This window comes from Schistocerca cancellata, chromosome 3 (genome assembly GCF_023864275.1).
Source record: "Schistocerca cancellata isolate TAMUIC-IGC-003103 chromosome 3, iqSchCanc2.1, whole genome shotgun sequence".
NCBI classification, from domain to species: domain Eukaryota; kingdom Metazoa; phylum Arthropoda; class Insecta; order Orthoptera; family Acrididae; genus Schistocerca; species Schistocerca cancellata.
This window is the reverse complement of record NC_064628.1, coordinates 843,897,102-843,915,441: the sequence shown is the minus strand read 5'-3', so window position 1 is coordinate 843,915,441 and position 18,340 is coordinate 843,897,102. Positions and strand designations below refer to the sequence as shown.

Sequence of the window (18,340 nt, the reverse complement as noted above, 5' to 3'; positions counted from 1 at the left end):
CGTGTTAAAGCAAGATTTTTGCTGGATTCTTGTCCGATCGAACGCGTCAGAAACGATTCTTGAGTATATTCAGAGTCTTCACGTATGCCTCTGAATTAATGGTTGACCCTCTTGGCATCACATTCACCAGAATGATGCCATCGAAATCCCAGAAGACGGTCACCATGACTTTTCCGGCAGAGGGACTTGTCTTGAATTTCTTCGTTTATGGATGATGCCACTCCATGGACTGCCTTTTTGTAACTGGGGCAAAGTGGTGCACCCAGTTTTTGTCCCCCGTAGTGATCCGTGACAGAAAGGCTTCTCCGTAGATCTCAAAATGCTCCAGCAATTCAGATGAAATGGCCTTGCTTTGAATTTTGTGGTCTTCTGTGAGCATTCGTGGAACCCATCTGAGCACCTCTTTGAATATCCGAGGATCTAGATCATTGCAGACGCACTTCCAATGCTAACCAACAACTGTAGAGGCAATGTCGAATTGTGATGCGCAGGTCAGCAGGAATAATGGCATCCGCAGGATTCAAGCATGTCTGGAGCAGTGGCTGCTCTGTTTCAGCTTGAGGCTGTAACTATCTTTACTCATCGCCCAACTGTGCTCCTATCAAGCTGCAGGATCGCCGTACACTGCACACATACGTTTATGAATGTTCACCACGGTTTCTTTTTCTGCACACAAGAATTCAATGACAGCACGTTGCTTTTAACGTGGATCGTATGTAGACGGTTTTTTGACGCTGTATTACGGATCTGCCATCTGCCAGACGGTTATAAACTTGACCGGCGCACAGAACAAACATCAAATATGAAGCTCGAAAAAGAATGTTTGTCTATATATTTTAATGGCTTTTTAAAAAAAAATGTGGGGCAGTGCTTATTGAGCGACCCTCGTAGAAATATGGCTACCGAAAAGCATTAGTTCGAAAATTTTCAGTAGTATTTATGTGTCAGACACCCGCCAGGCTAGCCGAGAGCACTAATGCGCTGCTTCCTGGACTCTGGAAGGCGCACCGGCCCCGGATAGAATCTGCCCAGCGGATTAACGACAAGGGCCGGTGTGCCGGCCAGCCTGGATGTGGTTTTTAGGTGGTTTTCCACATCCCAGTAGGTGAATACCAGGCTGGTCCCCGTGTCCCGCCTCATTTACACGACTCATAGACATTTTAAACACGTTCACACTATTTCCTGATTTACACTAGACGCAGACAGCTGGGGTACACTTTTTGCGTCCCAGGGGACGGGGGGGGGGGGGGGGCCGGGGGTATGGGGGTGTTGGCAAGAAGGGTATGCCAAATACGATTCTAACCACGCCGACCCTCCGCAAACTGCGGAAAGAAGAAAAACGTTTATGAGTCAGGCAATTTATTTAAGACCTATAAAGGCAACAAATTTTCAACCTTCACAGAGTCATAAATTACACAATGTGCAATCGAAGTTTGGACTGACCATTACCAGTATTTCACTTACCACTACGACTAGGAATAAAAGTCTAAAGACTATGGTAAATAAAATGTCGTGTGACTAGGGCCTCCTGTCGGGTAGACAGGACGATAGAGACTATGGTTATACGAGTATGTAAACGACGGGAGTGCTGTTTCTTTCAGTCGTTTCCGCTTCACATTATCCTGGCTACATGCTTTTTATTTCCTTTCAGGCAGAACTCACTGCAAAAGAGACAATTACATAACGTAATGATACAAAGGACATTGTTCTGATTAGATTTAAAAACGTGCAACTGAAAGGGATAAGGAATAATGCAATGTAAGAAAATAACATAAAATTTTAAACCTCCCTTATACAAAGACGGATAAAATGGCAATGTATGTGGCAACGGACCTGTTAATGGAATTAAGAGCTACTCTAAGAAAAACACAGTCCTGAATTTTTAAAATATTGCAGAGTGTTATTGTTTCTGAACGATTGTATTCATTACGTTCTAATACTATGACGGGAGTTCAATAAGTAATGCGACACTTTTTTTCTTGGTTAGTTTCAGTTGAAAAAAATGCGGAATTTGTTGTGGGGCATCTAGGAGTGTTCCCACTTCACCCCTATAGTTTCATAAAGTTCCGATAGGTGGTAGCACTATACACAACCTTCTGTAAGAGAAGTGCGTTACAAGCAGAGAGCTGTCATTGAGTTCCTTTTGGCGGAAAACCGGAGCGTGACAGATATTCATAGGCGCTTGCAGAGTGTCTACGGAGACCTGGCTGTGAAGAAAAGCAAGGTGAGCCATTGGGCGAGGCATCTATCATAATCACAATAACGTCACGCAAACCTGTCCGATCTCATCGCGTGCCGGCACAAAGTTGTGAATCCTGTAGTGTTGAAACGTGCGGTCTCTCTCATTCGAGGCGATCGACGTATCACAATCAAACGCTTCGCTGCACATCTGGACGTCTCTGTTGGTAGTGCTGACACACTCTTACACCAGTTGTGGTTCTAAAAGGCGTGTGCCAGCTCGCTTCCTCGTCGCCTAACTGAAGACCACAAAGAGCAACGAAGGACCATCTGTGTGAAATTGTTAGAGCTTCATGATGCCGAGAGTGACAAGTTTTTAATGAACATCGTTACAGGTGATAAAATATGGGTTCATCGCTTCGAACCGGAAACAAATCGACAATCGATGGGTTCACCCCACACCGCCTCCCCTCCGAAGAATAAAGATGGTAAAGGCATGGCGACGGTCTTCTGGGACTTTGAAGGGGGTTATACCGTTTGATATCCACCCTGCTGGCGCAACATTCAATTCTGAAATGTATTGTGTTACCTTCAGGAAGAAACTCCTTCAGCCTGTTCGTCACCACAAGAAAGCAAACGAAATTCTCCTTCTCTATGACAACGCAAGGTCTCACACAAGTCTACGCACCCGATAGGAGCTGACAGCTCAATGTAATGTTCTTCCTTATCCAACCTACTGTGCAGGGAGCGGGACGTGGATAATGAGGAGGTTACTGATGCAGCAAGACGTTGGCTCCGGCGTCGACTAATTGCGAACATACAGGCAGTCCCAGTAAGGTGGTTTAAGGCCGTCGCATTGAACGGAGATTATATTGAAAAATAGGGTTTTGTACCCTGAATAAAACTACCCAGCTTTCAGGAGCAAAACGTGTTACATTACTTACCGAACGCCACTCGTATTTGTACAATGTTCTCATCAATGAAGCTGAAATCATAGTTTGTGAAAGGAATTAATTTTAAAAAAAGTTTCGTTTTATTAGTATCCATTTGACCTTGTCTTAGTCTGTTAAAAGCAACGATTTGTCTTCTCACGGACGGCAAGTCGAAAAACCAAGGATGCCGTGGAATCTGTTGCTGAATCGTCCAGCGGCACTTGCCTTTGACGTTATGGCCATATCCACTGACATTGTCCAATCGGTTTTTAGTTGATTGGCAAGCCTACTACGAAAATCACTGCACGGTAGGGGTGTGTCGGTAGGAGGCTGGAATGTTCGCTTAGAGACGACCAATAACAAACCCATGTACGTATACAGACCTTCAGGTGAGCTACTGGAAAGCTTCTTTTGTTATACACAGTTTGTAATTTCTAGAATTTCTTGGTAATTTAGAGACTTCTGGTTTTTATCTTACTTCATTCTCCTTAAGTTACCTAAGAAATTTAATGTCCTTTGGGGGAGGGGGGACGTGATGACACCATAACACCAACCCCTCTTTCAACCGAATCTGTGTCCAAATTGTCTGACAGAGCGCTCTGAACATAAACTATGTGGCGCGTATTTATTTCTCATGTAATTGCATGGATTCGTTGATATATCTGCCAAACGGTTGGCTTACTGTTGATAGTTGCAGCGCACAACGTGTTTTAAATAGTGGCGTTATTTGTTTTCAATAGCGTCATTACTTAACCAACACGGACCTTTTTTCTTTCTTTCTTTCTTTCTTGTATATATGCACACTCCACAAGCCTCATCTATTGATTTCCGTCTAATGCACTGGATGAGCATTTGGCGTTATCGGTACGCTAACTAGTATGTTCCAAAACGCCGCGCATAAAAACGGGATTTTTCCGGGGCTCATTCCTCGGTTTCTATTGATACAGAAATGTGGGGTCAAGTGCTATGGATAATCCTTGGGCTAGCGGCCATTTCTATTCCCAAGAGATTGACTCGTGTTGTTGTAACCATCCTACAGTACAGGGTTGAATATTAAACACTTTCTCCACCTTAGGCAAATAGAACAAATCGGTTAGTTCCTTTTCCAGTGGATGTGATCTACATTGCGCCTTAAGGCGATTATGGGAACACAACACTTTCTCCACCTTAGGCAAATGGAACAAATCGGTTGGTTCCTTTTCCAGTGGATGTGATCTACATTGCGCCTTAAGGCGATTATGGGAACACAATTTAGTTCATCTTCGATTCCTGAGAAGACCCGAAAAAGCGTTTTTCACCATGTTTTCGCCATCAGCAGCGGATATTTAAATAACTAAAAGCAGCAAATTGCTCGAAGTTTTAACAGTATATTCTGACATTCATCTAGAAGTGCCATCTTCTCATTTTCAGAAATCTTTATCTGCTATCGAGAAACACCACAAAAACATGGTTTTGGTTACCAAAACAGAGCGGCGGATTCCAAGACGCCTATGCACAGCAAATAGCTGAAATTTATAAGATATGTTCAAAGCTACGCTACTTGCACGTAGAATAAGTACGTAAAATCAAGTGTGAGGCGAAAACAAATTCAATTAACCGACGTACCACGTAGAAATATCCTGTGCAGTGTCTTCGTTATCATATAAAGGTTTCTGGAACCCCATGTTACAGTACTGAAGCACATGCATGTTTTTTGTGCGTGTAAAATCCGGTTGGGGGATAAAATTAGTTTTGCATTATTTCATTACCACATAAGTAAACCATCAAAATTTTACTGAGCTATAAAGTTCTTTTCATATGAGTGACTTGTCCTGAGCCGGCCGTGGTGGCCGAGCGGTTCTAGGCGCTTCACTCCGGAACCACGCGGCTGCTACGGTCGCAGGTTCGAATCCTGCCTCAGGCATGGATGTGTGTGATGTCCTTTGGTTAGTTAGGTTTAAGTAGTTGTAAGTCCAGGGGACTGATGACCTCAGATGTTAAGTCCCATAGTGCTTAGAGCCATTTTTTTGACTTGACCTGCTGATGCTCCAAACAAGCACAAAAAAAGCGTCCATGCTCCTGTTTTACAGACTCTGACAGAAAAGCTGGATACCTTCTTCAGCACCTTTAAAATTGTTCCCAAAAATGTTGGCATGTGCATATATTCGCACTTTTTTATACTGAGGGAGAAGCAGACAGTGGCAGTAGGAAAGAGATGGGAAAGTAATAAACACTAGAGAATAGTAGACATTGGTTGTTGTATAGAAACAGCGAAGGAGACAATGGTAGTGAGAGAATGAGAGGAACACAGTGGCAGTGGAATATAGTCGACAGTGACAGAACTGTGCAAGGAGAAGAAACTAGGAGACAATGCCAGTGGGAGGGGAACAAAGAAAAGGAGAAAGTGGAAATAGGTGACAGCCAGTGATAATGAATACAGCGTATATACAATGAACAAGAGAAAGATAGTGGCACTGAGAAGAGACATCAGCAGTGGGAAGGAGGTAGTAGCAGAAAGAGAAATTAAGATGGACACACAGACAGTGAAAGAGGACAGTAGTAGTGGCACTGAACGAAGGAGATTGTGACTGTGAGACAGGAGACAGTGACAGAGAGACACAAAGAGATAATGACAATGAGTTGGGGTGAATTAGTGAATAAGAATTGACAAGTGGAAGTGGGTGGCTATGAGCGACTTACAGCACTATACTATTGGGTGTAAGCGAGTCACTGTTAGGGCAGCACGTGAGAGTGAGAAGTGACTTGCATGATAAAAAGTGCTCGATTATGTTCGCACACCAAAATTTCTGGGAAAACTTTTAAAGGTGCTCAGAAAGGTAGAATGAGACCGCTAGTATCATAGTTTTATGTCTGAGTATTTTAAACAGGAGCATATTCTTACTTTTTGTGCTCCGATAGGAGCATTTTTCGGCAGCTTTTTCATCTCGGGACTTTACTTGCAATCCGTTGCTGGATCTCCGTCCTCATGTTCCATCAATTTTTCTACAGAGGTACTCTATGCTCTGGTTTTCTCACTGCATGTCCAGCTCAGTTCAGCCTCTGTTATTCGGCCCTGTAATGACGTTACGGTTTTTGTATGACTCTTGCAGTTCCACATCTTTTCCTAATCCATTTTTCTGGTTCATCAATTACACATCCAGACTTTTTGTTGATTCTTTCATCTCATTTTAAATAGTGTCTTTCTTTTTTCCTCCCAAAGCTTAAAGCATCACATTCGTATATGTAACACTCGTATTTGGTAGAATGATGTAACTGTCTTCAAAATGGTGCAAGCTTTCTGTTTCTATAAAGTGTTCTATAGGCATCTGATAGATGCTCATTTCTGTATCACTTCTGTTGTAATTACTGAAAAGAGACACAAACGAACTTCAAACAGTCAGCTCTTTTAAGGGTCAGTCTGTCTATATGATATCAAATCAGATTACGGAGGCAAAAATAGAAGCTAATATTGTTTGTTTCCTAAAAACTAATCCAGTATCCTTTGCTGTTTACTTACTGATTTCTAGTCGTTCTAGTACAGCCATCTCCCCACCTTTTATCAGCTATACTGACATCAGATTAAACTCAGAGAACCTGGTCTGTTGCTTTACCGAAAGCCCTAATTTGAATAATGTTAAATTTCCTGCAAAGCGAGATTCCGTGTTTTTTTTAGCATCACGTAGACCGTTAATATACCAGCAACGAATTGAAGACAACGACGCAGCTGGTACAATGGACACCGGGATACGATATGATGTCTGAATAGCAGTACCTCATACATGCGTTCGCGGTTTCATTCTGTGCATGTCATGTACGTGCTTTTCACGCGATGCCTTGTGATAACAATAGAACTGTTTCGCTTCTAACAATGGATGAGTCCACGTTCACAAACATTTATTCACCTAGCAACATTGACTATGTACTCTGGTATCTTTTTCTCTCAGCACAAATATTTAAGATAAAACTTTTTTTTTTTACTCTTGCATCGTCAGCCATCAGATTCCCGCTTTTTTCCGTGTGCGTCAGTGCTGAAAATAAAGTGCCCAACAGAACGTTATGACATATCAGAATCCACACAGAATTCACTTCGTACACACGAGTGACAGATTCCGTATTGCAACAACGATCTATGGAATTACTGACTTATCGCAAGTTTACCTTGGGACCGGAAACAAATATCATTCTGTCTCTTCTGAACACGGAAGTGTCTGCACTGATGATATAGTTGCGATTGTTTTTCACTGTCTGTTAAAATGCATTATCTTCCAAATACTTTAAAATTTATTACCCCTTTAAATCCTAAAGCGATCAGTCCCACATAACAATTTTAAAACCATGTCTCTCACTTACTTTTTAAAAGACGGTAGATGAGAAACAAGGTCATTGGCCGCAGGTTTATTTTGACGACACCAACGCTTCTGGCCGTTCAGTCCATCCCTCCTCCCCACACAGAACTACGCAAATTACTAAGACTTTAGATTTATATTATAAAAGGAGAAGCTCTGAGCACTATGGGACTTAATTTCTGTGGTCATCAGTCCCCTAGAACTTAGAACTACTTAAACCTAACTAACCTAAGGACATCACACACATCCGTGCCCGAGGCAGGATTCGAACCTGCGACCGTAGCGGTCGCGCGGTTCCAGGCTGAAGCGCCTAGAACCGCTCGGCCACTCCAGCCGGCATTACAAAAGTAATAATGCGTTAGTTGAAAGTTGGTGTTGTAATAGTATGTAAGGTTTAATTATAAAAAAGAGGGACCAAGCAAATTAAATAAGGGTCAGGAGACTGCAGGAAATTCGGAAGAAAGGGACACTAAGGCTTTACGTCCTATCGATGAAGAGGTCATTACATACAAACCACAAACTCGCACTGGAAAAGTATGCAGAAGGAAATCGGCTGTTTCTTTTTCAAGTGAGTCATCCTGACATTTACCTTAAGTAGTTTTAAAGATAGTAAAAGCCTCGTAGACAAACAGAAATTGAAGGAGTCACACGTGAAACGATCAGTGAATTGGAAAGTAAAAGTCTACTACGATTTAAGAGGATATCCTAAGAAGTTATGGTTTTACCCTAAATCAATTAGGCGATCAAAGCCATCTGTCCAGAAACACTGTGCACGTAGTGGCATCGAAACGGAAAACGACAGAAAGAACACCGAAATGCTACACGCCTTTTTCCAAAATAGTTTCACTTAGTGAAAGTGTACTGCGGTTCCTGTTTTAAACGCCACACGAAAGTCAGAGCTATAGATATCGGTTTAAGTGACCATAGAAATAACATAAACTGAAAACGCTCTACTAAGGAAAGGCCACTGCACCTGATGGGATACACGCGGGATTCTACATGGAGTATGCGAAAGAACTTTCTCCTCTTCTAACGGCCGGGTACTGTAGGTCACTGGAGCAGCAAAGCATTTCAATCGGGAAAAAGTGCAGGTCATTCCTGTTTCCAAGAAGGGTCACCGAACAGACACGGCCTGTTGTAGTATTGTGGAATATGTTTTATGCTCGCGTACTATGACATTTCTGGAGACAGAAAATCTCCTAATGGAATTCCATCAGGAATTCCGTAAAGAAGGATCGTGAGAAACTCAGTTTGCCCTCCTCGCCTACGAGACCCTCAAGATTGTAAACAACGTTGCCCAGGTTGATGACGTGTTGCTTGACTTCCACAACGTGTTCGACACAGCTTCACACTATCTTCCAATGATCAAAATATGCGCGCACGGAATTTCACACCAGTTGTGTGACTTTATTGCAGAGTTTTTAACAAACAGAACACAGCTTGTTAATCTTAAAGGAGAGTAATCTTCAGACGTAAAAGTTGCTTCGGGCATGACATATTTTAATGCACTACGGATAACGTCTGAAATTCCAAAAGAGGTTTACGCACACAGTTCTGTTATATACAGGCAGATGGCAGCGCTGGATAACTCTAGCGACATGCAGAAAGACATGCAGAGATCTACACTTGGAGCGGGGACTGGCAGTTGCACCTCATCAAAATCAAACGTCAAGTGTTGTGCATAAATAGACAGAAATACTCGTTATTGTATGATTACCTATTGCAGAACAATCATTGAAAGCAGTCACGTACATTAACATCCGGTAGTATGCAATTTAAAATGGAACGAACACATAAAACTAACCGCAGGTGCGGCAGATGCCATTCTGAGATTCGTTAGAAGACTTATCACAAATTACAGCTGCAAAAAGGTAGCGCACAGAATCCTTTTCTGTCAGTACTTGAATATTGCTCGTCGGTCTGGGATCCGTTCCGGGTAGGATTGATAGAGAAAATACAAAATTCACAAAGAGCAGCGCGTTTCATTACAGGTTCATTTAGTATGTGCGAAAACGAAACGGAGATGACTAAATTAATCCAAAGCAGCCAACAGTTGCAACAAAAAGTATTTTTATTCAATTTTTTACAACAGTTCAGACTGATGTAGACCCGTCTTCTTCAGAGATACATGGAATCTGAAGACAATGCAACAGAAATAACTAGAAACCCGGAAACGTACACGTCAAAATCGTGCATCGTACTGATACTAAATCCCCACAAAGAGAAGGGAATATCACATACATCATAAAACTTAACCAAAAGAATAAAACTAGTTCTTACAAAAATTTCACATTTGACAAACGCCAAATAATGAAACGATCTGACATTTGTCTGATGAAAATGTGCTGTAAGCATATATCATTATATACATTATTACGTATGCTGGCCCCTATGAACAGGGATTTTCAGGTAAGAACACTTAAAATCTAGAAATGAAACTAATCAAATAAACTGTTACGTCATGTTATGAGCTGAACACCGATTGACAGGAAACGGAGAGCGTGAACACCGGAAAAACGTGCGCCGGTATAAAAGTACACTTGCGGCATAAACGGTCAATAAGTGGATATGCATTCGTGGGTTGGGGGAGGGGGGGACGAAGTGAGAGAACATTGAGAAATAAAAAAATGTTAAAGGACGGTATTGTAAAGTAAAGTATCCTAATTTACATTAAAACCCTTACAAGACAACAAGTTCATTAATGTACGAACACTAATAAAGTTAATGTGTGAACACGCTGTGATAAAGGTACGTAACGATGAAACAGAATGCCTGGTTCATAGTATAGTGAAAAACATGCAGTAACGAGAGTGGGTAAAATCAATGTCTTCAAAAAATATAAAACGAGGGAAATGAACTTAGTGGGTTTCTAGTCTCTGTATGACACATAATTTTGACCTGTATGTTTCCAGGTTTTGTAGTTATTGCTCTTACTTGTCTTCAGGTCACATGTATTTCTGAAGAAGATGGGTTTATGTCCGTCAAAAAAAATGGTCAAAGATTGAATAAAACCACCTTTTATTGCAGCTGGTTGGCTGCTTTGGATCGTTTTACTGATCTCTGACCATTGCTGAATCGCAACCATGTACAAAATATTGAAGTAACGGAGATCCTCGGCCAGCTTCATTCGTATCCGCTAAAAGAGAGGCATTGTTGATCACGGTGTGGTTTACCGTTAAAAATACCGAGAACGTACGTTCCTGATACAGTCAACCAATATACTGGTTCCTCCTGCGTATATCACGCTAAAAGACCGTGAAGGCGAGATTCGATCTCACAGGGAGGATGCCCAAACACTCTTCTTCCCAACGACCATTCACGAGTGGAACAGTAAAAGGGGGTAGCTGCAGCGTTGTACAAAGTACCCTCCGCCACCACCCCCACCCCCTCAACCCTCACCCCACTCCCGCCTTGCTACCTATAAGGTGCCTTGCAGAGTACAGATGCGCAAATGTAGAAGCGATATAGGGAACTACGTAAACCATCCTGTGTCTAATACACAGTATCACCTCGCTCGGTCGAGAAATTCGGGAGCGTGTAAATTATTTCTGTAAGAAGTAGGTTACAGTTCCTTCTTATGAATTGTCTTTGAGTAAAGCTCGCTTGACTGAAATCTTTGTCAACCGAAATAATCGGCCACACAGAAAGATAACTCAACAAAACATCTTTCCGGTGGATACTAAAAAACTTAGCGTGCCATGTCTAATACGAATTTTGTGTTTAAGGCACTCAGTGATAAATTTAGAGAAAGTGGCACATACCTATAGATGCAATCGTTCTTCCCGTTCCAGGGATCGAAACAAGAAAGGAGACGTACCATGGCGAAAGAGACCGCTTCGGCTGTATGATATATCTTCATTTGTGATCCAACTATTATCGCGGCTTTAGAACCACATCTTCAGGGATACATCCATATATAAACAAAAATAAAACAAATAAAGATCCTATTTCGGTTAAAATATCGTTGAAAAATACACAACGCTATATAGGAAAAATGAAGTATTCACATTTATTTCATAATTTATTTCAAACATAATCAGTAGATGACCCAACATTCTTTGTCCAGTTGTGATAAAAGTGTTGAGCCGTCAAGAGGTCGATAGTCCAATTTAAAATATGCTAGTATGTATGGAACTTCATCCTGTTACAGGAAAGCTAGAATAAGAATAAAATGCACGTTTCTCACCACGGGACATCCACAACTGTTATTCTTTGTCAATGATAATAAATTGTTAAACCACGTGGATGTAAAAGATAAAACAAATGATGTGTGTGGGTGGAGAAAGCTATGTTCAAGTTGGCAAGGTAAGAAAAAATCTCTTAAAGCTGAGCTTATATGATTGCACGCCAAGTGACGAAGGTCAAGTTTAGACCATATGCTGCTTACAACATAGACTATCAGAAAGACTGGGGAAAGGCAGAATGCAAGGAAGATCATCCAGATGCAGGTAATCTAGAATAAGGATAAAGCGATAAACGAGATGGACTGTAAAATTTCAAAACAAATGATGTGTAGGTGATAAAACGTACCTTCAACTACTAATGTAAAAGAAATCTCACAAAGCGGAGCGTACGTAACTGTACGACAGGGAATGAAGGACTTGTCTAGATAAAATGTTGCTCACGGAGCAGACCATCATCTAGATAAAAGATGGACTCGAGAAAGGAAAACCTAAGATCTTATATGGACATTCCAAACCCATAACACCTTGGTGACAAGATGAAGTCTTCAGTGATCAACGGCTCCGCTCGGTTCGTCTAGGTGGTCACTGCGGACTTCATGTTGTCCGAACGATGTTATGCCTTTGGTATTCCCATATAAGATTTTAAGTTTTTCTTTCTCCGTTCCTCCTTTTATCTAGATGATGGTCTGTATTTTAAGCAGCATTTTATCTAAACTTGACCTTCATTCTCTAGCGTAAAATCATACAAGCTCTGCTTTATAAGATTTATTTTACCTTGCTAGTGTGAACGTAGCTTTCTCCACCTACACACACACACACACACACACACACACACACATATATATATATATATATATATAGCTTTCTCCACCTACACACACACACACACATATATATATATATATATATATATATATATATATATATATATATATATATATATATATATATGTGTGTGTGTGTGTGTGTGTGTGTGTGTAGGTGGAGAAAGCTACGTTCACACTAGCAAGCACACTATATATATATATATATATATATATATATATATATATATATATGGTTTACCATTTTATTCTTATTCTAGATTTCCCGATCCCAAGCGTTCTATCATATTTTAAAATGCACTATTCGACCTCTTGAATGTTGAACATTTTTATCACTGAAACTTTCTGGCAGATTAAAAATGTGTGCTGGACAGAGGCTCTAACTACTCGGGACCTTTGCCTTCCGCGGATAAGTGCTCCACTGACTGAGCTACCAAAGCACGACTCACGACCCGTCCTCACAGTTTCAGTTGTCGCACTCCCTCGTCTCCTACCTTCCAATCCTTCAGCCACAGCCTGGGGGATGTTTCCAGAATGAAGTTTTTCCTCTGCAGTGGAGGGCCCCAGGCTGTGGTTAAGCCATGTCTCCGCAATATCGTTTCTGCCAAGAGTGCTATTCTGCAAGGATCGCAGAAGAGCTTCTGTGAAATTTGGTTGGTAGGAGACGAGACAAGAACTGAAGCTGTGAGGAGAGGACGTGGGTCGTGCGTGGGTAGCTCAGTCGGTAGAGCACTTGCCCATGAAAGGCAAAGATCCCGAGTTCGAGTCTCGGTATGGCACACAGTTTTAATCTGACAGAAAGTTTCATATCAGCGCACACTCCTCTGCAGAGTGAAAATTTCATTCTGGATTTTTATCACTGTTTTACATTGAATGTTGGGTCATTTACTGGTTATCGTTTGAAGTAAACGATGAAATAAATGTGAATACATAATTTTTCGTATATATCTTTGTGTACAGTTCAACGATGTTTTAAGCAGAACATAATCTTTCATTACAGTCATATGTGGCTCTTTCCCTGCGAAACTAGTTGGATGATAAATAATGATTTGCAGGAATAGCTGAAGCGGTCTTTTTCATCATGGTACAATTATACAACTTTGGGTGCCCACAATACAAAATTTGCTGCAGGAAAGGAGACAAATAATTTTGTGGTTAGATACCAATCGGTGTACGCTTCTATGTGATATTTGTGGTACAGTCTTATACCTAAGCCAAGAACCGCTATCGGGTAGCCGGACGTAATCGTGTCTTTCCATTGATGTACCAAACAGCTCAAAGTCGAGAGCGCTGACCTTGAAACTGGGGACACTGGGAGGACGGGGGGAGATATGTCTGCTATATAGGATACGAGGAGGCGTGTGCTTTGCGCACGAGACCACTGGAGGAAGTAAAGTAGGCGTGTAAACAAGGCCCGCGAGCGTATTGGCTGCGGCTCCAGCTTATCGGCTGGGCTCCAGAGAGGCATGACCGCATCTAAACACGGCGGCGGTGCTCGTCGGGACGGCAGTTCCGCGTGCGGCTTGGACGAGCCCTGTCGTCTTCTGGCGCTGAGCGGTGGGCAGCGGGCAGCCATGTGGAAGAACGGCAGCTTCCTGGCGCACGCGGGCTCCAAGGGCGAGCGCGCGCCCTTGTTGCCGAGGTACGAGTACATCGAATCTGCAGCGCCCTCCGTCCGACAACCTAATGGGTGAGCCATCCTCAGCAGTACAGATTCTCACTTCCCAGTCGATTAAACATCATTTTCATCTGGAATAAAATCTTCTCGGATTTCTGGTCGGGCCAGTTCGCAATTGTTGGCGACGTTCCGAAAGACAAATATTCTCGTACCATCTGGTGCAGGAAAAGGATATGTTGTTGTGGTCTTCAGTCCAGAGATTGGTTTGATGCAGCTCTCCATGCTACTCTATCCTGTACAAGGTTCTTCATCTCTGAGTAACTACTCCAACCTACATCCTTCTGAATCTGCTTAGTGTATTCATCTCTTGGTCTCCCTCTACGGTTTTTATCCTCCACGCTTCCCTCCAGTACTAAATTGATGATCCCTTGATGCCTCACAACATGTCCTACCATCCGATCCCTTCTTTTAGTCAAGTTGTGCCACAAACTCCTCTTCTCCCCAATCCTATTCAGTACCTCCTCATTAGTTATGTGATCTACCCATCTAATCTTCAGCATTCTTTTGTAGCACCACATTTTGAAAGCTTCTACTTTCTTCTTGTCCAAACTATTTATCGTCCATGTTTCACTTCCATACATGGCTACACTCCATACAAATACTTTCAGAAAAGACTTCCTGACACTTAAATCTATACTCAACAAATTTATCTTCAGAAACGCTTTCCTTGCCATAGACAGTCTACATTTTACATCCTATCTACTTCGACCATCATCAGTTATTTTCCTCCCGTAATAGCACAACTCATCTAATTTAATTCCCTCAGCATCACCTCATTTAATTAGGCTACGTTCCATTATCCTCGTTTTGCTTTTGTTGATGATCATCTTCTATCCTCCTTTCAAGACACCGTGCATTCCGTTCAGCTGCTCTTGCAGGTCCTTTGCTGTCTCTGACAGAATTACAATGTCATCGACAAATTTCAAAGTTTTTATTTCTTCTCCATGGATTTTAATTCCTGCTCCCAATTTGTCCGTTGTTTCATTTACTGCTTGTTGAATATACAGATTGAATAACATCAGGGATAGGCTACAACCCTGTCTCACTCCCTTCCCAACCACTTCTTCCCTTTCATGCCCTTAGACAACTGCCATCTGGTTTCTGTATACAAATTGTAAATAGCCTTTCCCTCCCTGCCACCTTCAGAATTTGAAACTCCAGTCAACACTGTCAAAAGTTTTCTCTAGGCCTATATATGATAGAAACGAAGGTTTGCCTTTTTTTAAGCTATCTTCTAAGATACATCGTATATATATATATAAGTACTTGGCCGATTTACTTCAAATTTCTACATTTAGATGAAACAAAGAAGAAAGTTAATCGAAAAATTAAATGCCTAACAAACGAAATTTATCGTGGTAAACTGACTACTGTTTCTGTCGCGAGAATAAATTACAGCGGCAACACCCGTCTTGGAGGTAGTATGATCAGGTGTCACTATATTAAGGAACGTGCAAAAGCTCGAGAATTCGACAGAATCATGGTTTCAAACTCTTGTTTACTGATTAGTTGCCGCTATTACTCATGACGTATAGCCTAGAAGAAATTGTAGTCTGTGTTTCAGATATACCCTTTTATTATGAAAATCCTCAGTTCCCTACAAACGCTAAGGCAGGTCGTGGAAAAGTACTAACAAAAACTAATAGACCGCGAACCGATCAAAAGGGCGAACAGAAGCCAAAATTTGCAGAATACGGAGTGATTTGAAGTAGAATGACCACTTAACACAAACCGCAGGTAAGGCGGACGTCAGACTGAGATTCATCGGGAAAATCCTTAGGAAATGCGGTCCATCTACAACGGAGGTAGCTTACAAAACCCTCGTTCGACCAATACTTGAATATTACATGTCAGTCTGGATCCGTACCAGATAGGATTGATAGAGAAAAAGCAAAATACAAAAATGGCTCTGAGCACTACGGGACTTAACATCTGAGGTCATCAGTCCCCTAGAACTTAGAACTACTTAAGCCTAACTAACCTAAGTACATCATACACATCCATGCCCAAGGCAGGATTCGAACCTGCGACCGTAGCGGTCGCGTGGTTCCAGACTGAATCGCCTAGAACCGCTCGGCCACACCAGCCGTCCAGCAAAATACACAAAGGGCTTTTAGCTATAGGTTCTTTACTCAAATGGAAGGCGCTGCAAGAGACGTTCTCCACCATGGTGTGGTTTACTGTTAGTTCCGAGAGCGTACGTTCCGAGAAGGGTCGACCAGCATATTACTTTCTCTTACGTAATTCACCCGAAAATACCACGTAGGTAAAATCACAGGAATTCTGTTTCACACGGAAGCACACCAGCAACCGTTCTCCCAGAGATCCAATCGCGACTTGAACATGACAAACGGGGGAGGGACGGTGGTGCACAAACTACCCTCCCTACACACCGTAAGATGGCTTGCGGAGTACAGATGTGTATACAAAAAGGACTCCACAGGTCCACCCGTGGGAGATGGCTGATGCCAGACTCTCATAAATTGTAAGAATACTAAGGCAGATGTCAAACTCTCGTCAATAGGAGGAATACCAAGAAAGTGTGGTTATCCACGAGAGGGGGTGCTTACGAAGCACGACCATTTATTGTATTCTAGCTTTGCACCCGCTGCTTCGGCCGCGTAGACTGTATGATCTGCACGGATTTTTTCTTTAATTTTATTTTTATGTTCACAAATTTCAACACCTTCTAAATTTTTCACGCTAATTAAGCCCAGAGACGCATGGTCTTTTCAGAGTATACTTCTGGCCAAATGGCGATTATGGTAGCTGGAGTCCAAGGTTTTTGTTAAACATGCCTTTTACGTTCTTGTGGTGATATTTCCACAGAAACTTTCATCCCCTAACACATACTTTTTAGTGCTAACCGAGACATGAAATACTAATTTTCATAGGTTTAACTTTAAAAAAAATTAAGTTATAACGAAATATTTTCTAAAAAATTTTAATCCTCTATTTCACCTCTTGGGGTTGAATTTCTAAAAACAATGAAACATGCATTTTTTTCTCTCCAGCCGAGAAGACAAATTCAAATTTTCATAGATTTAGCTTTAAAAATGCTCTCATAATGAAATATTTCGTAAAACATTGCATGCATGCATGTCCGAGGTAACATTGCATCGTAATTCGGAATAAAATTGGCACTATAATATCGTATTTATCCGCCGATAACGGGCTAGCGACTTTCTAGTAAAATGTCTCGAATGTACAGGAACATACATAATGGATGCAAGAGCACAGACTGTTTGCACATGGTTGACGACATAATGGAAATTTGGGTCTTACCGCGAGCGGTTACCTTACCATTTGGCCATCAGTGGACACAAGGCTAGCCAAATGGTAAAGCGACAGCTCGAAATAAGATGAAAATCTGGGTTCGACTCCCGGTCAGATATAAATTTTCATTGTCGTCATTACAATCTACAGCTGACGGTTGTCCATATTCGCAACTGCGAATACATTTTGAGTGAGTGAGTGAGTGAGCGAGCGATCGAGTGAGTGAGTGACACCATAAATTTTAAGCTGTTAAGAATGGTCGCTAGATAATATTAAAAGCACGTCCTTCCTCTTCGATTTACAGCATCGTAAGATTGTTCCTTAAGTAACGTGCGTACTGTGGAGGGGGCAGGATACCTCATAGTAGTTTCGTGGAAGTGAGATGAGCAGATGAACTGACGCCCAAGTTCTTACAAAATAAAACTCAGAACCGTTTATCACAAAAGTGTACCAATGCTACCACTTCTTACTACTTCCTAAAATTAACTGCAGTGGAAGTGTAGTAGGTAGGAGATTCGTACATATTAATTTGCTGTCAGGCAGGTTCAGATTCGTGCGAATACTACCTACAGTAGAGTGCACTCTTAACTCCATCGACAAAATTGCAAGTGATAAAAAAATATTTTCTGTGTTCTTTTTCTGTAAAGGCTCCATCAACTCCGGAAGCTTTTACAACCCAGAACAATCCGGTATTTTCAATTCCGAAGAGAATAGCAGCGAAATAGTTTTGAGATTTCACGATAAATGGGCCTAGGTAAATTTGCTATTGATCAATATCTGTTAACTGTTATGGTTTTTTCGAACTCATACTGAACTGTTACTTCGGTCTGTGTGACTGGGATTGCGAAGATCGCTGTTTACTCGGGAGATGGGGACGCTTATAGCCAGCTGCCCTTCCCTTTATCTTGCTAGGTATGCTCTTGTATGTCACGGCGAAGATGTT

At 41.8% G+C, this 18,340-nt stretch overlaps 1 protein-coding gene across 2 annotated transcripts in view; it reads left to right on the top strand.

The window, feature by feature from the left end:
* The first annotated feature begins 13,971 nt into the window (after window positions 1-13,971).
* Window positions 13,972-18,340, top strand: part of LOC126175904 (facilitated trehalose transporter Tret1-like) — a 61,889-nt gene continuing 57,520 nt past the window's right edge. The window contains exon 1 of one of the 2 annotated variants that reach the window (XM_049922968.1): window positions 13,972-14,085. In XM_049922968.1, the coding sequence (XP_049778925.1) occupies window positions 14,018-14,085 (68 nt within the window). In that variant the 5' untranslated portion in view covers window positions 13,972-14,017. Of the gene's footprint in view, window positions 14,134-18,340 lie in introns of both variants that reach the window. The other variant, XM_049922967.1, reaches the window with a different exon arrangement.